The 21,501-nt window shown below is 41.8% G+C and overlaps 1 protein-coding gene across 1 annotated transcript in view; it reads left to right on the top strand.

The window, feature by feature from the left end:
- Positions 1 to 13,537, top strand: part of LOC147730546 (gamma-crystallin 1-like) — a 28,338-nt gene extending 14,801 nt beyond the window's left edge. The window contains exons 2-3 of the mRNA XM_086958587.1: positions 11,402 to 11,644; positions 13,224 to 13,537. Coding sequence (XP_086814713.1) covers positions 11,402 to 11,644; positions 13,224 to 13,499 — 519 coding nt within the window. The 3' untranslated portion in view covers positions 13,500 to 13,537. The remainder of the gene's footprint in view (positions 1 to 11,401; positions 11,645 to 13,223) is intronic.
- The last annotated feature ends 7,964 nt before the right edge of the window (positions 13,538 to 21,501 follow it).

The following is a 21,501-nucleotide window of genomic DNA, read 5'->3' as shown; positions in this document are numbered from 1 at the left end:
AAAGGAACACATTGTTGTAGAGGCATAATCTGATCATTTCGATCAGCATCTTAGAGTGTTCTCGTTCTTTTATTGGGCATTGCTGTAAGAAGTACTGTATCGCTTTCACGCCTATCTCGTGCTCTATTGATGTGTATAGCGAGATGACGTCTATTGTCACTAATAAGAAATTGGACTGCCATTCAGTATTCATCAAAATACGCATGAAGTCCCCCGTGTCTTTGATGTACGAGCTCAAAGTAGGGACTATCGGGGCCAAAAAATAATCAACGAAAATGGACACATGTTCATACAGGCTGCCACAACTGGAGATTATGGGTCTTCCGGGAGGTTTTGTCAGAGTCTTATGAACTTTGGGGAGGAAGTATATGGTGGGGGTGATTGGGTGTTCCACCATCAAAAATTTCCTTTCCTCCTCTGAGATGAGTCTGTTTTCCTTCCATTCATTCAGTTTGTTTCCCAGTTCTGTTTTATAGTTCAGTGTCGGGTCCTTGGATAGGCATTCATAGTTTTTGGGATCTTTCAGCTGGCGCATGGCTTCTTCGATGTAATCTGTTTTATTCATTATCACTATATTTCCGCCCTTGTCGGCTGGTTTTATTTCTATAGTTGGATTGTTTTTCAAAGTTGTTATGGCTAGCCGTTCTTGTTTGCTGAGATTTTCTCTCCCTTCTAATGAGATCGGTTTCATTTTATCCAATTCGCCCAATACCAATTCATAGAATGTATCTATCTTGTTGCCTGGATTCATGATTGGGCAAAATTTAGATTTGTTCTTGAGTCCGGTGATTCTTCTCTTGTCAGTTGTGACGTCCATTTCTGTGAGTAATTGTGTGTCCGTGATTTGGGATGATGTGGTGTCATGAACCAGTTCATATGCAGTGCGTAGACATGGAATTTCACCAATATTATATTCGCCACTTGCTTCATCTGTAAGTTGGACCTCTTGTTGCCCCAGTTCTTTGCTTGGTTGGGGATGCTTGGTAAAATGTTTCCTGAGTTTTAACTTCCTTACGTATTTATAAAGATCAATTTTTGTATCCACAATGTCTTGATGTGATTCAGGACAGAACGATAGGCCCTTATTCAAGAGAGTTGTTTCTGCTTGGTTTGGTGTGTAATTGGACAAATTTATGATTAAATTTGGTGGTGTTTTATCGCACGGTTGTTTCTTCTTCATTTTTTGGATTGTTTGCGATTCCGCAGGTTGTACCCGCTTGATTTTGTTTCGTCCTCTCCTTGTTTTACGTTTTGTCCTCTTGATTGGTATGTTCCTCTCCCCATTGGTCGGGATGTTTGATAGTTTCTGTTTCTTGATTTTCCTTTCGGTGCCTGTTGTTCCTGATAAGACAGGGTCAGTTCCTCTAAAAAAGTAAACCTTCTCATGTTTCTGTTTGGTCGTTGTTCACCATCACTGACCTCAGATTCAGGCTCACTTCCAGAGGTTGTGGGATCTGCCACTGGTTTCCAGTGTTGTTTAAGGATGTCATATTTTTTCGCAAACGTCAGGATAGTGCCGAATTCGTAGTCATCCTCATCCCTGCGGAACTTTCTTTGCTTTCTCAGTTTAACTTCTTCCTCGTGTTTGTCAAGGTTTTTTTCCATGTCACTGCGTAATTTTTTAAGGGTACTCTCATCTTCCTTAAGGGCTGTAATTTGGTTTTCAATGTCCCTGATCTTATCATGGAATTCTTCCACATCTTTCCTTGCGTATTTTATTATAATTAGCATCATGTTGCGCGAGCATCCCATGTTATTAATGCCCCATTCTTCTAGCATCTCTGGTTTTGTGTCAGGGTGATTGGGAAGTGTGAAAATTCTCAAACCTCTCGGAACCATCTTGTGTTCTATGTACTTTTCCAGGGTAATTATTTCCCATGATCTGGAGATTTCCTTGCGCATCAGTTTTTCTAATTGCGCAAACAATTGTTTTCCAGAGGTCGCAGTTGGTTGTTGGTCTTTACTAGCTTCTTCCCTGCGTTCTGGTCTGTCTTTTCCTTTCTCAAACAGACTCTCTGCTGCTGTTGCTCTTTTTGCTACGCGCTCTTCCATGATGAAATCCTGATTGTTTGCCAATTATTTTATCTAATTGAATTTTGTCACACTTGGCTGTGCTCTGGTGTAGTTCGCTACGTAGGAACTTCTGTTTATTGCTCCAATTCCTGTTGTTTGTAAAGGTCTTACCTCTGCTGGGAACCTTATCGTACTGCACTGTTTGTAACTAACGCGACCTCAGTAGAATGGATAAGGTATCGCTACTGTTGCTTTCAATCTCTTTGTTTAGAGTTCTTAATATATATGGCCGCACCTCGACATGTATTTTCGCCGCGTTTCACTCCAACACACATTTGCACGCTTACCTGGGAGACTCCCGGTCGTGTCCGCGTCCTCCGACTCGGCACTCCGGCGCTCTACCAGTCGGTGGGAGGAGACTTTCCGGCTTTACGATCTCTCTTTCCTCTTCTCCAGTCGGAAAAACCCTTTCGTTCAGTGCCGCTCTTGTTCGTCGTTCCTCACGGGTTACCGGGTTTCCGCTTGTTGCAAAGGGAGAAGAGCTGTTTACATGTCGGGCTCTCCTCTGTTGGTAAACACTCAACACAAACTGTCCTGTCGCAGAGGGAGCGCTTGGCTGGTTGGTGCTGGAGTCGAAGCCAGGACAGGGCTCCGTTTGTTTGTATTTCACACAAAAGAATTATTCCAGCTGTTCGGAGGAAATAGAAAAAGAAAAAACTTCAGAGAGACTACAATAAGATTCTCACAACGAGGGTACAAATATCAAGACATCAAAAAAGGAGAAGAAAAAGCCAGAAAGAAAACAAGAGCTGAAACCTTACTGCCCACGCAAAAACCTAACAAACAGGATAAGGACAATGACAAAGAACCGCCAAGGATGATGGTCACGTACAGCAAAGAAAGCTATAGAATACAGACAATCCTAAAAAAATATTGGCATCTAATTCAGAAAGATCCTGACATAGGCAAAAACATTGGAGAGAGACCTCTAGTAACCTACAGGAGAGCACTGAACCTTTCGGATCACCTGGTGCACAGCCACTTTGAAAACACCAAAAAAATGAACAACTGGCTGTCAGACAAAAATAAAGGATTTGCAAGATGTAAAACCTGTAAGGCTTGCAAAATAGGAAAAAATGTCAAGACTGTAACAGATCCAGCGGGCAAAGCATTCACAATAAGGGAAAACATAACCTGTGAAACCAGTTTTGTGATATACATGCTCCATTGCTATTGTGGAAAAAGATACATAGGCAGCACAACATGCATGCTAAAAAAGCGCATCCTAGAGCACATCCGTGCGATACAAAATGGGGACTCAACATATGCAATGGCCAAACATATAGCAAGCCACACCAATAAATCATGGCTAGATGTGCAATTTTTTGGTCTTGCAACGATTCCACAACATGAACGTGGCGGAAACAGAAAACTAAAACTACGCAGAATGGAATCAAAACTGATTATGAGGTTCAAGACCAAGATCCCGACAGGTTTGAATGGGGATGAGGAGCTTTATTTCCACTTGTAAAAACATTTTTTGACAACTCCTATACACAGCAAATGACTAAGTATTATTATGAACCGTGTCACTACAAGAGATATGTATATGCAAACAGTTCACATTTTTCGGAACTGCACATACATAGCAATTATTTGATTAATTGTACACATTTTTTTTGGCTGGCATCTCATGTAAGTTTTGTTTATGGCGACCAATTTGGGGCAGTGGCAAGGGCACTCAGCCCGAGTAACGAAAGAATTCTGCACACGTGAATGTAAAAACCTTTAATCATTCTTTGTAAATTGGAACATGTTTGTTTTTTTACAAAAGGTGCAGTTTTTTGAACACTGCCAGGCTGCCAAAAGTGCAAATCTTGGGACTTCAATTACAATTAAGGCACTCAGCCACAATTGAGACATTCAAGCCAAAAATGTTTTTGTCTGAATTTTATGAATATGAAACCAGTATAAAATTCATTATATCTGAAATGTCAGTGGAAATCCCACAACCAACTACATGTCCCATAATGCACTAAGTAACTACAATCACTTAAATACTGAAAGTGAAGTAGGACAATTGTTTATGCCGCCGTGAGAAGGAACCAGCAGGTTCGAAACGCGTAGGCTTGTACTTGTGCACTGAATAAATCTAAAACTTCTAACTAACGGAGTGCTGGAATAATTCTTTTGTGTGAAATATATATATATATATATAAATATATATATATATATAATACAGCAAGTATCATTACACCAACAAAAACCAGGACTATTGGCTTTGTCAATGGTTGTTAGTTGCTTAAAATAAAAAAAAAGCAGCTACCATGGCTTTGTTGGATATAATATTGAAAATACTTCAGTTAAAAATTGATGAGACAGTGAAAGAACGATAACCCGTTCTTTTTAACTTATTTTACAGGCTTCTTTATATACACTGTTTTCTCACGTTGCTAAAGTTGCAGCATTAGCGTTTTGCCTTTTATTTTACAGAATGCCCTGCTGTACACTCAGGCAGGAGGAGGCCGCCACATGATTTACCAGCCCAAACTGCCCTATTGACATTCTGTATGTGGCAATCAGCCCCATACAGAATGACAATGGGTGGGGAGGGGCTGCTCTTGTGCTCGAGGAGGAGCGCGAGCCGCCCCATCAGGAAGGTGAGGCCTCTCACAGGGCAGCAGTGCTGCTCCCTGTGATGGACAAAATTACAGACAAAAGGCGTCCGTAAAAGGTTTCCTCACGGGACAATGGACGTGAGGACCAAATTACGGACTGTCCGTGAAATTTACGGACGGTTGGTCACCCTAGGCCTTGTGTTTATTGCTTATTCTCCTTGCACATGAACCCTTTCTTACAAGGGAGACGCTCCAGTTTTCTTTGTGTAGTGTCCTGGCAATCAATCAGACAGACACTACAGATGATATATGGTGGTGCTTTATTATTCACGTCTTGCTTCTTCAGGGTCCCTACTCTAACCAACCCTGGTTCCTGTTCCCCGGCTCCTTCTGTTCCTGCTCCTCCCGTCAACTCCCCCCCCCAACCACTAGACTACATCCCACAATACTACATCTCCCCCTTTCTTAACCAAATGAGCGTAATGTCTTCAGTGTTCGCAGTTCTTCAATCCACCACACGGGTTGGCGGACAGCCTGTTCTTCAAGCCTCAGTAGTGTCGAATCAGCGGTGGGCTTGACTTTGGTCAATCTTTCTTTTGTCTTAATCAGGGCATTCTTGACCACGTTGCGTGTGAACTGTTTACTCTTACATTCCGCAGTCATCATGTCTCCTTCCGGTGGTGTAACTACTGTTGGTTCAGATGCTCGATCTCTTTCATGAGTGAATAATGTTCTGGTCCTCTTCCGAGCACCCGCATCTACTTTTACTTCTTTTTGTCTTGTCCGGTCGAGGGCAACTCTGCCCTCCGATTCAGGGTCATGTATACCCGACAGTACGGTGTTATCTGATGAGACTGTCTTGGTTTGGTTCAGTAACTCATTTACCGCATTTACTTTTACTTCCTTTTGTCGAGTCCGGTCGAGGGCAACACTGCCCTCCAATTCAGGGTCATGTATACCAGACAGTACGGTGCTATCTGACGAGACTGTCTTGGTTTGGTTCGATAACTCATTCACGGCCTCGGGTTGTCTGGCGAACTCGTGAGCTATCTGTGCATAGGCATGTTTCTCTCTCATCTGATGATCTCTCTCTACTAACACGTCCGGCTTTCCTTGCGGAGTGACTGGCTGGTCCCTTCCCGTCCGGTGACTAAGGTCCACTGTCTCTGTTTTCCTTTTGTAGGTCCTTTGAGTCAGCCTCGCTGACCCCTTCAGGGGTGACAGTGTCTGATCTATGTCTGGATGTACTTGTGACTGACATGACAGGTTGTCTTGTGGCGTGACTGAATATTCAGAGACCTTAGTGTGTGACATGTTGCTCTTGACGGGAAGTATGTCCTTTGGTTCCATGGTGCGTTCGGGTGGTTGACGCCATGGCTGTTGTCGGGACCATGACTCGGTCGACTCACGGTATTGAACAGACGTGCTCTCTGGGTCAAAGAAGTCTCTTGTCGACTTCCAGGATCGGACAGACGCGCTCTCTGAATCAGAGGAGTTCCTGGCCATACTCCTTTTAAAGCGTTCCTTTGAGAGTGTCTCGAGTAATGGATGTCTGAAATGAGTAGGCCGTGACACGTTGTTCTTTGACTCGGGGTTGTCTTTAAGACGCTTCTCCGGGCGCCTTCGTTGACTTGTCTATGGCGTTGTTTCATTTGAGAAGTTGTTCAACAACCACGTGCTTGTTCTTTGTATCTGATCTTGAGGTTTTCCATCTTTGCCTTTCTCACATGTCAACGACTTCTTCTCAGTTTCTTCGTTGTCCCAGGTGCCATTGATGCATTGGTCTTTTCCTGTTCGTTGTTGGGGAGGGTCAGTTCGCCTTATCCAACCTATTTCTTCTTCCCACTTATTTGGTGTTCGGATACCCATGGTATGGGTGTGATCTGTTCTCCTGTTGGATGTTCCTTCAGACTCATCTTCACAACTTGGCGAAGAATGTTCCTGCGCCAACTTCCAGTTTTGACCATTTTGATTTCTTCTTCTATAGTTTGTCTTCCTTACTCTCTTGTTGTGCAGGTTGCCTTCCTGTCCAGGAGTGCGATCTGTCCCACTTGACGCTCCTTCCTCGTCAGACTTTGAATCACACCTTGAGGGTGAAGAACTCCTTGAGGTTGTCCTTTGACTGATTGACTTGGAGTGCTCCTTATCACTTTGTCTCTCTCGTTGTCTTTTCACTGGCCTGCCTTCCCTCTCTCTCCTTTTTGTTTTGTGCATTTTCCGAGTTTCATCCGTCCTGGCATCTTGATATGTTGCCTTCAGAGGCAGGTCCTTTGATCTGTCTCTTGCCTTGACGTGTATTCCAATTTCAGCCTTCCGAATGATTTCTTCTAATGACCAATTTCCTCGCAGGATCTTGAGCTTTGTGTCGGGGTTTGCGCAGCCTTCAATTATCCGGAGTCGAACTGCGTCCTCATTCGGAAAGGTGTTAAAGTGGCAGCCTTGTACCAGGTTTTGCAACCGAATGATGAAAGTTGGCAATGGTTCGCCTGGTTCCTGCCAAGCTGTGTTGAAAGCGATGCGCTCATGATCCACTTCCGCTTGTGCGGAGAGACGGGCACATAGCTTCTCTTGGAGTCTTTCATAGATTTCTGTGTCTTCTTTGGAAAATGTTTTGATTGGGCATTGGCCCTCAGGACCCTACAAATGGAGGAGCAGCATTAGACATTTCCTCTCTCTTTGTTCACCATTGGCGTCCAGGAAGTCACCCAATGTTGCCAACCATTGGTTCCGTTTGAGACACAGACTCCAGGTATCCGTCTGCACCCCTGGGGGTGGTACTTCAATGCAGGGATTGAACCGTTGTGCTACTTCTTCCCCCGCCATGAGAGGAGGATTTTGATGGATTATATTTGCAGAGCACGGGCTGTTTACTCGTCTACACGTCTTCTTAGCTGATCCTCTTTAGTCGAAACCTGCAGTCTGGTCATGTGCTGGGACGTTGGTAATCTTTGCAATCATCACGGTATGTGCCAGTGAATCACTTAGATTTCGTGCGTTCTGAAGTGTCCACCACCCAGCTGCACTGTGCTAGTTACAAGGTTCGTTTTCTTTCGAGTCGCATGCTAGTGGCAGGTGGTTACCAACTTTTCCGCGGTGATGCTGGGCACGTTTGACATCTTTGTTCGTTCGGGCGTTCCCTTTGTACTGGCGCAAGTCCTCCAGTCACTTCAGTGAGTGTTGTGCTTATTTCTGGGACTGTCTTTCGCAGTCTTGCCCTCTTCTGAACTCCGTGCGGTTCTGTCCAGCAGCTCCTCTCTTTTACGCTCTTCAGTGTGTGTTCACCATCACCTTTACCCGTTGTTTGCGTCTGCTTGTGCTTGTTTTCTTATGATGCTCCTTGCATTTGCTCGTGATTATTGATGTCAACTTGTCGTTGTTACCTGGCTCTTGCATGCATCTGTGCTCGTTTCTTTTCCTCACTTGCGTTGGCCAATGTTTGTTGCATCACGTTTGTAGGTGCTCGTGCTGGTTTGCTGTTTCTCGCCAATGTTTCTTTATTCGCTTTTCCAATGCTTGTTTGTTTCTTTTCGCCACTGCTTGTTGGTTTCTACTCGCCACTGCTTGTTTGTTGGCTCTTGACAGTGCTTGTTTCTTTCTATTAGCCAATGCTTGTTTGGTCTTTGCCAGTGCTTGTTTGATCTTCGCCAATGCTTGTTTGATCTTTGCCAATGTTTGTTTGGTCTTCGCCAATGCTTGTTCGGCCTTCGCCAATGCTGGTTTGGTCTTCGCCAATGCTTGTTTGATCGTCACCAATGCTTGTTTGATCTTCGCCAATGCTTGTTTGGCCTTCGCCAATGCTTGTTTGGTCTTCACCAATGCTTGTTCGGCCTTCGCCAATGCTGGTTTGGTCTTCGCCAATGCTTGTTTGATCGTCGCCAATGCTTGTTTGATCTTCGCCAATGCTTGTTTGGCCTTCGCCAATGCTTGTTTGGTCTTCGCCAATGCTTGTTTGGCCTTCGCCAATGCTTGTTTGATCTTCGCCAATGCTTGTTTCTTTGTTCTTGCCAGTGCTTGTTTGTTCACTTTTGCAAATGCTTGATGATTTCTTGACGTTGCCTGACCTCAAGATGGCCGCCTTCCCACCTAACAAGGGGATGTCTCTAACAGCCTGACTCCAAGATGGCCGCTCATGGATCACACAGGGTATGCCCTTAAAACCTGCCTGACTCAAAGATGGCCGCTCGCCTGAAATCTCACTCCTCACGAGACTTGCTTTCATTCAGTCTGCCACTCACAGGAATCTCACCGGCACTCACCGGCAGCCGGTCCCCTTCTAGGCAGCAACTCTTTCTGAGCCTTACACTCTCCTGGGCCTCCAGCACTTCCTGGTAGGATCGGGGCAAACTCCTGATTATTCTTCGTTACCGGCATGCCATTTCTCACGCATTGGGGGTGAGGTTTTCCATCGGGCAGCACAATTTCTTTTGGCGGGGCAGCGCTTCCTCTCACAGCGCTCTCACAGTCTCCGCTCTGCGTCCTCACACTCAGGCAGCACGGCAGGGTCGGGGTTGGGCTCCCGATCCCTCGCTCAGTCCGTTTCAGACCTCACCTCACTCGGGCACTTTCAGTTTCTTTTGGCGCGAACAGCGCTCGGTTCAAAATTTGCTCCGACACCCTGGCAGCAATTACCTCAGCTGCACCAGGGGAACTCCACACAATTCACTGATCGCGGAGCACACATTTCGATCGCTGATCTTCTGACGGCGATCATGCTGGGGCTCACGTGTCGCTTCGGCGACCTCTTCGACGCGACGCCCAGGGACCAGACAATGTTCCTTTCTGGGTTTCAGGATAGCAGGCTGCTAATCCCACCCTCGTCGCCAGTTGTAGTGTCCTGGCAATCAATCAGACAGACACTACAGATGATATATGGTGGTGCTTTATTATTCACGTCTTGCTTCTTTAGGGTCCCTACTCTAACCAACCCTGGTTCCTGTTCCCCGGCTCCTCCTGTTCCTGCTCCTCCCTTTAACTCCACCCCCCAACCACTAGACTACATCCCACAATACTACACAGTGCTCTTCATGTTAAGAGGCAGAGCTGGTAACAAACATGCTGTTGATATTTCCCCCTGGTTCCCAGTGGCTCTGGAAGTACAGGAGGGGATGGAAGGGGGGCGGGGGGGAGGGGAGGGGCAACACACCAATACATTACGGGAATAGGCCATTACGAATGCAAAGTCCAAACCGCCTTTTCAGGTGTTTGTTCAAAGGCTTGCAGTGTGAATTTTATAATCAGTCTGGCTTGGCCACAGCATAGTTTGAAATGTGAAATTATACCTTGCATTTATTAAAAAACAGAGAGACGCAGCACTAAGCACGCTGTGGCCTGTAGTTTTCATTGCTATGAATATGCATCCATAATGCCTCGCATACGTGGTGCCAGTGGCTGAAAGTCACTCTGTAATGTTGGACCAGATCACACCTGTTCTCTGCGACAATTGGTTCTTTAATGATGGTCCTTGCAATCCCCAGAATTAGAGCTCTTGATAACAAGCTGACCTAGAATAGGGGACAGCATAACTACTCTCACGATCTGACATACAGAACCAGTCGTGCTTTCAGTTAACGCCACTTAAATTGCATTCTGGCATTTGTAATTTTAACTCTTCCTCATAAACTGATTATTTACCCGGGCAGCCCGCATATATTGCATTGGTGACCCTGAGCTATCAAGCCTTAAAGGGTTGTTAGGTAAAGGCCAGACATGACCGGGGGTATCATGTGACATGGCATTACTTGGCAGCTCATTTACTCGCACGCATTACGCGATCTCCAGTTGTACCCTTCCTTTTCAGCCCCAGTTAAAAATTTAGACTCTTGATGCTCCAGCCCTTTAACTATGATGCAATGTTTTTGTCCCAACTCCTTGTGCACGAGGGGATAACTCCCGAATTATCGCTCAAAATATAAAAGCATGTTTTAAGCACAGTTTTCTGCATTACATTTCGATCTATTTTGAGTACCAATATAATGGTACTCAGTGTATTAAACTCAGAAAGATACGAACTTTGGCAAAGTATTTTCAACAGATTTGCTTTACCAAAACTGTAGAGCAGCAGCAAAAAAATAATAATAATAATGCAGAAACATTGTGATGATGTGAAATCATCAAGGATGCCAGGGCGGCCCCATGTTATGATTTATGCCTCGCCTTTTTTTATTTACAATGCCAAGATGGCGAATGCCTCACGAAGCAGTACATTAAAAAAAATATACATGTCATTTCTCATATTTGTTTCCCTTGTCTTCATTGCTTAATTTTGCTTGCAAGAAAGTGTCACTCATAGTCGTTGAATGTCACTCATAATTGCACTGAAATTATGAAAGTGTCACACATGAGCAATCTGCAACCTTGGCAGCATGCCTTAAAAATGTCTGTGTAATGTAACCCCGAAAATGCACACAAATCAAGTTGGGGATAAGGGGTTTTGACTGCAGACAGTTCACCTCTAGAATTCATTCACCACTGCATCCTTAAAAGTTCATGTTGATCATCTTAATCTTGAGACTGGTCTTGAAAACGTAACTGTTCATGAAACAGTGCACACGCCTATCTGGTGTGACAGAGAATACAATCTCTTCCCAAGAGCAGAGCCAAGAAGCTGGTCTTTGGTGAATGCCACCCCATATATGCTCTACTCTACTAAACTAAAATGTATCTTAAGTATCAAAAAAGTAGTTGAAAATGCGAAAGGATTTTTGAAGTCCATCATAAAATGAAGTTCTTTCTGCAGAATAATGATATTATCACTGTTTTTTTCTTGGCAGATTATCTTCTTCGAGGACAAAAACTTCCAGGGCCGCTCCTATGAATGCAGCGCTGACAGTCCAGAACTGAGATCTTACTTTAATCGCTGCAACTCCATCCGGGTGGAAAATGGCAACTGGATGCTGTACGAGCACCCCAACTACACTGGCTACCAATACTACCTGAAAAAGGGCGACTACCCAGACTTTCAACAGTGGTTGGGCTATAATGATTCAATACAATCCGTCCGTGTCATCCCACAGGTAACTGTCGATTTATCGCTCACTGCTGTCTATATAATTTGTAAGTCACTGGATTAATCACAAATAAAAACAATTGGTAATGATATGCTTTTAATAAGAATTGATTTGAGCAAACCTTACCCAAGCGAGCTTTAGGCAATATGGAATCCATATTTAGGGCCATATTTATCAAACTTACATGCAGCACAACGCTGCCTTAAATACATAAACTACATTTCTGTGACCCAAGCGGTATTTTAGTTCCTCTCTGAGCTTTTTTTTAGTGCTACGAGATTTATAGCATAATAACTGGCAAACACCTAAAACCAGCCAGAATTATTGACTTGATCAAGTGTTGTTAGACGCTTAAGTTAAGTAAAAAGCAAATAAGTAATATTTAAAACGATTCAGTTCTAAAAATGTGAAACTCTGAATTTAACATAATTGAGGCCTGTGGAAGGGGTAGTGGTCTTCAGAGTGTCAATCACTCTTGTTATGTTCACTCTATGGTAGATTTGTACGCCCTATTTCATCGCTACAGATCTTACACCTCATCACTTTCCTTTTCTCCACCCTTTTTCACTCTTTCCTGAATGCACTTCCTCGCATCTCCTTCACTTTACCGCTGGAAATACACAACACATCCACTGACCTGTAAGCACTGCATTTTCTTTTACTATCGCCTTGACAACTGTGTCTCTGTTTAACACACCATAGCACAGAATCACAATTGCAACTGTAAAACATGACCATGGCTCTGTTTGATGCTTAGAGAGGCCAAGGATTGGATGGCCATGTATTCTGAACATCTTTTGAGCCACTGGCAGGCACAGTGAGAAACTCACAGAACCTTCAAGCTCAACACCAGAGCGCTCAATCGTGGCCCCATTAAAAACATCAGGAAATAACTCATTTGAGTATGCACTGTGCAAGAGTAATGTGCTATATAGGGGGAAAATATAGAAACACGACATCCTGGAAATAGCTAACATTCTAAGGGAATACAAGGTTAAATACAACATGTAAAATATTATCAAGATGACATAGATTACCTTAATGTTTATAACATGAATTGTTCAGAAGTTGATCAGTGTGTTTCCCATTACCTTTAAGGACATGAATATAGTGCCAGATAGTCTGTTTCAATGTCAGTTTTAAATTATGAATGGGTCTGACACCCAGAGGCACTCGGCCTACTTAATACCCTACCTCCATCACCAGATTCTTCTACAGTGGCGGTCAGGCTCATTCGCGCACACTTTAACATCTGTGATACAAATTGTTATGTAAATAGTTTTGTTTTTGTTGTCTTAGAATTCAAAAGAGATTCACGATTAAAGTCATATAGAGAGTATTTGCATGTGCCATCTGACTTCCTGTTTCTGATTTGATGACTGTCCTCTCTGGACTGGTGTCTGTTTGTCCTGCCCAACAAATATTCCAGTCTAGGTTTTTTGGTTGGACGGCATTTATGCTTCTGCCTTTGATGTCAGACTTTACAATGCACTGCATCAGGGTCAATTTTCTTGTGACTTATGTTAACAATGAAAGACGACTCGTTGTATTTGACTCATAATGATCTCTCATTCTTCTATCAAAGCACCGGGGATCATTTAGGATCAAGATATATGAGAAGGAGGAATTCAGAGGCCAGATGATGGAGTTTACGGAGGATTGCCCTAATGTATATGAAGAATTCAACCGCCGTGAAATCCACTCCTGCAATATCCTGGAGGGCCACTGGATCTTCTATGAAGAACCAAACTACAGAGGGCGTCAGTACTACCTGAGACCGGGTGAATACCGGCGGTACACCAACTGGGGAGCAGCGAACTCCAAGGTTGGCTCCTTCAGACAAGTTGAAGCGTTCTATTAAAGTTGTAGTGCTGTTGATATGTGAGCAATAAAAGAGTAAACATACACGTATCCTTTAATTATTTTTTTTGTTAACAATGTCTCCTTTTGATATTGTTTGTTTTGGAAAAAATATGAAAATGACTTTATAAAGCTAAAAACCATAATGCAACATAAAAGATAACATATTCTGCTGCTAGAAACCGGTCCTCGGAAGCTTGTTTCCGGTCCAGGGAAGACATGGCTTGGCAGTTCGGGCTGGACTGTTCCCATGAGGCACAGGGTCAGTCTGATTTGCATATAGCCATGTCTGAACCTGGGTGGCAGAGTGGGCTAAAGAACGGTGATGGATTAAACCCAGATCTTTTGACTGGGTGGGAGTGTTTGATTGATTCAGATGCTCCGTCCATCACCACCCCCTTTTGTACCGCTAGAATTGATGAGCATATTTTCTTTTGAAAGCAGAAACATCATTATCTATTTCGTTTCTCAACTTCAGGAGACGGTCTCTCTACAAAATCTCTAAATTGAAAAGAAGTACTAGCCATGTTAGATCCCCTGTACTTCATGTCCCAATTGCTACTAGTTGAAAACATGTGTTCTCTGAGCCTAGGGTCACCATGAGCCAGTCAGGCAGGTTGGAAGAGGCTGCACGGGAAGCAGATTACAACAAAAACACTTTTTTCACCCTATATTGTACTGCATGTGCAAGTTCTCCTATCTATGGGCCTGGTTCCCAAAAGCTAGCTGAGCACTTAGCATCATGAATGAGAGAAAACCCACAGAATCAGGGTGGGTGATATTTGGTCAAAAGGAAATTCCGCCATTATGGTGGAATGTTTATGGGGCAAAGCTCAAAATAAGAAGGATTGTGGGCATTCCAGGGTTAAGTTCAACAGTTTATGATCTCCCACAAGCCTACACAGGGTTGAAACTTTGACGTACTATCTACTCATGTCCTTGGTCATTGTAACCGTGAATAGATAACATGGTGGGCTACTTTTGAACCTTGTAATTGGACAGAGATCCTTCACGTTTGTGTTAATTATGCATTTATGTAATGTTTGTCAGTCTATTATTGTCACATTATATATCCCTATATGTCACATCACTCTCATATAAATGTTTTGTTTTTGTTTATGTTGTGTATGACAGCCATACTTACTAAATTATATATATATATATGAGAACCCATCATTGTGGTGTCCAGTTCCATATTCAGACTCCATAAAAAGTCTTGTCTTTCTTTTAACTTTCATTGTATGAAATGAATTGTCTTTTACCCAACGGAACTATATGTTCTAATACAGCACAGCACAAAAAGGCATTTCAGAAGAATTTCCCAAAATCCTGTCATAAGATATATTGTCAAGGATTCCCCCTGCAGATCCTTGAAAATGTCTCTGAATGCAGAAATTGAGACCTTCAAGGACAAGCAGATCTCCATCAATGCACTTTCCTTTGGTTTGAGTCATTTATTGCAACACTTGTACCTCAAATGGACAAACATGGAAATAACGGCAATAGCGAAGCAAGCATTTGCAAGGCAATTGGTCTGGCTTGCATTTTAGATCATGACTAAAATATTTTATAAAAGCCTGCTGCAAGGGGTAAAAACAGAAAAGGATTAGTTTCTGTGAGTAATGCATATGTGTGAAAACGATTTAATGTGTGATGATTCAGTGTACTTTTGAAATGTAAAATAGTTATTTGTGCATTGCAATGCAAGCCGTTCCTAGGAGGCAGCACAATACACTTTACAGCCAATAGCATATGGTGAGGATGTAATACTTCCTATGGGGCAGAACCTAAGTCTAGTCTATGTATATCTGTACTTACACATGAGAGTAGTGTTACGTTCCATGTATCAACCTATATGTTTCCCATTTAATTACTTGTTTCCCTTTTAATTGTTTGTATATTTTTAACTATGGCACCTTCCATACTGTTTATCATCACATCATATGGAATGGTGTTCTTGTCATTCTATCTTGATCTTCTGCTGTGTCAGTACTGTGCTCTTCTCATTAAACTGGATTTGCATTCGTCTTGAATTTGTGCTTTAATCTAAACAGAATTCTACATTGGCGACAAGGGATATTGTACCTGCTACTACTAGGAGCACAGGAGCCTTACTATACATTTAGGGATCTATTTTAGTTTCGAGATTTGCTTGCCTGTACTCGGATTTCATTTCTGTCTGCTGCAAGTGAACTATCCAGATCCATAGCTTATCACCATGAAAATCTGTATTTTTCACGAGGTTTGTTTATTCTCCAATCACATTTTAAACTATTTGTGCTTTTCATGGACTTCTGGGTGATTCAAATATCACGGTTACCTGTTAGATATAGGGCATCATCATAGGTATTGTAAGGCGCGTTTCCTCTTGTGTTCTGTTCTGTTAGCGACGCACATTACCTTGGATACTGAAACCCCTGGGCATTTTCTCCTGCGTTCTTATCACGTCACGTCATGCACATCCAAACGCTGTCACGTCATCACACAACGCATTCGCGTCATCACGCAACGTATCAGCGCCATATTGCAGTGTGTTTCAGTGGATACACTTCATTGCATCTCTGTTCCATTACCATTCATTTTGCCGTGGATCCTTCATATCATTACCATTTACATTGCTGATGCGTACAGCTTCTGCGCACTTTGGATAAAGAAGAAAAGAGGTACTTTACGGAGATTTAATCTTCAAATGACTACTGAGTCATACTTTTGATATTTTAACAGTTTATTTTTTTATATTTACTGCACATCACGCTGATGTGCACAGCTTTGGAAGTTTAGTCATTATATTTACTACAAATCATGCACATCACGCTGATGTGCACAGCTTTGAAAGACTAGTCATGCTATTAGTTTAAGTATTTATTCTCTACGAATATATACTACTTCACTAATTTATTGTTACACCATTTTATTCTACTTACTAGTTGTGTTTTATACTGTGGCACGATGTAATTTGATCCATCTACCAAGTTTCTACAATCTAAAGGTGATACTCCCATTCCATGGTCTAGATGGAAGGAAGAATTCATAACGTACATGAAAGCAATTGACGGGGGCAGGATGGGTAATGAGAGGGAAAAAGTATTTTATTACAATGCTTAGGATCTGAGGGTCAAGCTATTTTTAGGACTTTACCCACTGTACCTGGTTAGCTTAGCATATTTGAAGAGGCACGTATGCGCATAAAAACTCATTTTAAATCCACGACAAGCACAGCACTAAACAGATATAAATTTTATACTAGAGCCCAAAGGGAAGCGGAAACATTTGATGATTTTTTTAACTGCTCCTAGGACCCTTGTAGTTTCTTGCAATTTTGGTAATTTAGCAGATGAAATAATTAGAGATCAAATTATTGTGAATGTAAGGAGCAAGAAAAACCAAGAGCAATTATGGGTGCTAGGAAAGCCTAATCTACATGACACAGTAGCTACTGCAAAAGCTTTTGAACAATCCAACAAATGGATGAAGGCTTTTGAAGATGTAAATGCTAAAGGAGATAGTAGTAATAATTGCCTAGAGGAGGTCTGTGTTGTAAAAAAAAGCGTATTTCGCAAAGTTTTCTCAACAGAATGACAGGGATACCAAATCTATTGTATGTTTTAGATGTGGAAGTACTAGTCATGTAGCATCATTCAAATTTTGTCCTGCCATGGGGAAAAAGTGTGTAAAATGTGGAAGGATAGGGCATTTTTTTAAAGCCTGCAGAGATGACAGTCAAATGCCTATTAACATAAATAGAAATTTTTGGTCTAGGACTAATGATGTTTTGTGTGTGAGAAGTATCAGTCAGTCTGATGAAGATCTGGTTAGTAAAAGTTGTTTTATTATTTCTATTATTGATGTGTGTTCTCTTGAGGACAATTTAAGTTCACCCAAGTATGAAGTTACATTTTTAAATGAAATTTTTGGAACTCATGGCTGATTCTGGATCGCCATGGACCATTATCACTGAAGAATATTTTAATAAACAATTCGGAAAGGTCATGTCTTTAAAATATTTGTGCACTCCTGACATCATAGCTCAGAGTTTTGATGGATCTGCTATTGATCATGAGGGGTATGTCGCTTCAGATGTTGGGTTCAAAGGGAGGTCAGCTTTTATAAAAGTGTATGTCGCAAGGAAAGGCGTTAATGTTTTAGGTTGGCGAGATCAATGGAGATTAGGGATTATCCTAAATCCCCATAATAAAGAACGTGTCATGGTCATTGGAAAAGGAGATAGTCTTGATGTTATTGAAAAAGAATTCCCTGAGTTTTTTTCGGATTAAATAGGGAAGATCAAATGTTTCACTCATGAAATTAAACTTAAGAAGGGAGCGTCTCCTGTGAGACAAAAACTTAGGAATGTGCCCATTAATGTAAAGGACGAACTTGACAAAACCTTGAAGGGTATGTTAGATGAGGGAGTTATAGAAGTGGAGTCTTCGGAGTGGGTTTCTATGATTGTTTTGGCCCCGCAAACCAGACGATTCCTTGAGGCTGTTTAAGTTTATTTGTTTGATTAATTAAAATCTTACAAAAAAGTACACTTTAAAAGAAAAAAGAAACAAAAAAAGAATAGCTTCAACAATAAAAAGTTTAAGAACATAAACAGATAATTTTACTAATCTTCTAAAAAGCTGAACTCTAAATAAGATTTGCCTTAAGGCCTTTTGTAATCACAGATAAAAATTTTACAAAAGCGGAGTTCATTAGTAGATCGTTCGTGCTTAAGCACGCCATTAGAGCTTGTCTACAAGTTCTTACACCTCTAGCATTGAATAACTGCCTGAGGATTACTTTCCTTTCTACTTCTATAGCAGGACACAAACATAAAAGATGCAACATATCTTCTTGTCCTCCTTTACACAATCTACAGATCATATTTCCTTCATTTAACTTCCACGGTGGAAGATGACACAAACCTGGCCATAGACCAAAGCGCACACTAATAAATGTTCGCTTACTTTGGACAGACCAAGGAGTTTCTAGATACTTCTGGACTTGTTTTTTCTTATAATCGTTTACAATTGGCCAGGAGTGTTTTCTTTTTACAAGTAGTTCTTTGTCTTTTAGCAGTGATAAATGCATGACCAGCTTATTAATTGTTTTTTTAAAACTTTCCTGGGTGATAGTATTTTCCCAAATTGATGTTAATCCAAAATCTTCTTTTGCTTTGTTTAAGTATACCCAGGCTTGAAGTTTCCTATTGTCTCTTACTTCTTTCCATAATGTTTGTGACAATTGATTAACCTGGTCATTTTTTACCCGGTTCCATACTTTTAAAATTTGGCCTTGCCGGGCATAAAGCTGATTATTTATCCCAAACTCCAGCCTTATTTGTGCCTGTGAAGCGTTACATGGTAGGTTGAAAAGAATTTTATATGTTTTTGCCACTGCATTGTTAATTAGCTCCGCATCCTTCCCATTTAGGACTTCGGCACCATATGTTAGAGTTGGTAGTAGTTTGGCAGATATGATTTTTAATAAAGGACCATATGTCAAGGCTGTTACTTTCTTTTGTATGGTTCTAAATGCGGCAACCAAGCTATTTGTTTTCCTAGAGATATCCTTCTTTTGGGGGAGAAAACTTCCGCTCTCGTTAAATAGGACACCAAGATACCGATAGCTATCAACTTGTTCTAATTGGGTTTGTCCCAGCATCCATTTATTTTTTTGTCTTCTGCTCCGTGTGACTACCATTATTTTTGTTTTTGACTCATTTATTACCAGTTGGTTATCCTTTGCATACTTGAGTGATCGGTCAATCAGTCTTTGCAGTCCTACTTTTGTGTGGCTCATCAACACCACGTCGTCTGCATATAGCAAATTCGACATTTGTTTTCCCGCTAGCCTCGGTGGATGTGAGTTAACTTCATTCAATGATTCAGAGAGGTCGGCTATGAATAAGTTAAAAAGTAATGGTGCAAGGACACAACCCTGCTTGAGACCACGTGTCACCGGTATTTTTTTAGATAGTGATCGGCCGTCACCGAGCCGCACCCTGACCCAAGTTTCAGAGTACAGTAGTTTGATGAGGGTCAGTAATGAGCCCGGGATACCATAATCAACAAGTTTTCTCCATAGTAGGGACCTATTAACAAGATCGAAGGCCGATCTAAAATCAACAAAACAAAAATAGAGGGACTGTTTAGCTAAAAGTGCTTTATCCGTTAAAACTGATAGGATTAAAATGTTAGTAGAGGTTCCTAAGCCTTTAATGAACCCGGTTTGATTTGGGGGTAATATTAGCTTTTCTTTGACCCAATTAGAGAGAGATAATAATAAGAGGCCCGCAAATAGCTTGGCATCCGTGTCCTGGAGAGTGATCAAACGATAGTTCTCAGGTAGTTGCCAATTACCCTTTTTGTAAATTGGTGATATTAGTGACCTTCTCCAGGATACCGGTATGTGCCCTGATTGGATAACTTTGTTAAATACCATTGTCAGATAGGTAGCCCATAGGGCAGGGTCCTCTTTATAGACTGCAAATGGAATACCGTTTGGTCCCGGTGCTCCGTCTTTTTGTCTCTTTATTAAATTGGCTACCTCGCACTCTGTGAAGTTTTTCTCCAGATCAATTTCCTGTTCCCTCTCAGTGATCCCTGTATGATTGACATCCTGAGAGCAGAGATCTTCTTCGACATATAAGGTCTTTTTTAGGAATTTTACCCAGTCCTCCTCTGATATTGGTGACGCTATCACATGATTGTTAGGTCTGTTTATGGCATTAATTATTTTCCAAAATTCTCTGGAATTCGCTTGGTTACTTGCGTGATAGAGTTTTACCCACAAGACCTGCTGCCTTAAGTTTTTTTCAGACCACAGTAATTTCCTCAAACTACTGTTCGCACTTTTAAGTTGCTTTCTAACTTCCTCGTTAGCTGGTAACCTAGTTAGCTGTTTCCTCAGTGTGTTGCGAGTTCGCCTAACTTTTTTAATGGTATACGGAAGATTAATATTAGTATCTCTATTTGTTTTCCTCCTTAGGTTGGATTTCCTGCAAGTCGGAGTACTTTCATCCAATTTAACTACTTTCTGGGTGAACTGTTCCCAATGCATAAGTATAGACTCGCTCGGATGATCCTTAAAGCATTCTTGTACCAATTTTTGGGCTTTTTTTTCCACCACATATTTTTTATCCGGTTTCCAAATGAGTTTCCTATGGTTAATTGTACAGATCTGACCTTGTGTAGTTAAATAGGTATGGTTTTTTGGCAGTTCCAAATAAATTTCCAATATTTGCTGGCTATGGTCACTCTCGATAACTTGTTTTAATCTATAGGAACCAATTTTATCAAAAATGTCTATTGACAGTAATGTAAAGTCTATTCTTGATTTTGATTCATGGTTGCGGAATGACCAGCCAGCGGGCTGATCGGTTGGGAACCTGCCATTTAGTGCTCGGAGACCCATGGCTTCCAGGTCCATCAGTAGGTTTTTTCCGATTGGGTTTTGTTTGGTATTTATGCTGAGGTCTAGAACTTGTTCGGGGATTGACCATTCATAATTTTGAGAGTAGATAAAATCGTCCCGTGTCATTTGAATCAGCAAGTTTATATTAAAGTCCCCTGTAGCTAGAATATTCACAGACGGGTCAAGTACTATTTGTTCCAGTAGAAATGTTACTATTGCGACGCTTATGTTCTTGCGAGATGACTGGTTTGGTGGGATATATATGTTAAGTATTATTAACGTATTATGAGGCTGTGCATAGATCTTTATGCCCTTAATTCTAAAATTTTGATGGATTGCCACCCTCTGCCCAATATCAACGGGGTGGTGAGCATGTTAGGGGGTCCCACAGTGTTCTCCACCTTGGACCTTAGGTCCTCATATCATCAAATTGAGTTAGCCAAAGATTCTCATCACATGACTGCTTACATCACACCTCATGGACTTTTTCAATTTAGGGATATGTCTTTTGGGTTGACCTCTGCAGCCTCTGTGTTTCAGAGATCTATGTGTCACATTTTTAAAGAAATGAAGTCGTGTGTAAAATGTTTTCAAGACGATAC

The sequence above is a fragment of the Lissotriton vulgaris genome, chromosome 2_1, assembly GCF_964263255.1.
Source record: "Lissotriton vulgaris chromosome 2_1, aLisVul1.2, whole genome shotgun sequence".
Classification (NCBI taxonomy): Eukaryota; Metazoa; Chordata; class Amphibia; order Caudata; family Salamandridae; genus Lissotriton; species Lissotriton vulgaris.
The sequence above is the reverse complement of the archived record's forward strand: the minus strand, read 5'-3'. Positions and strand labels throughout refer to the sequence as shown.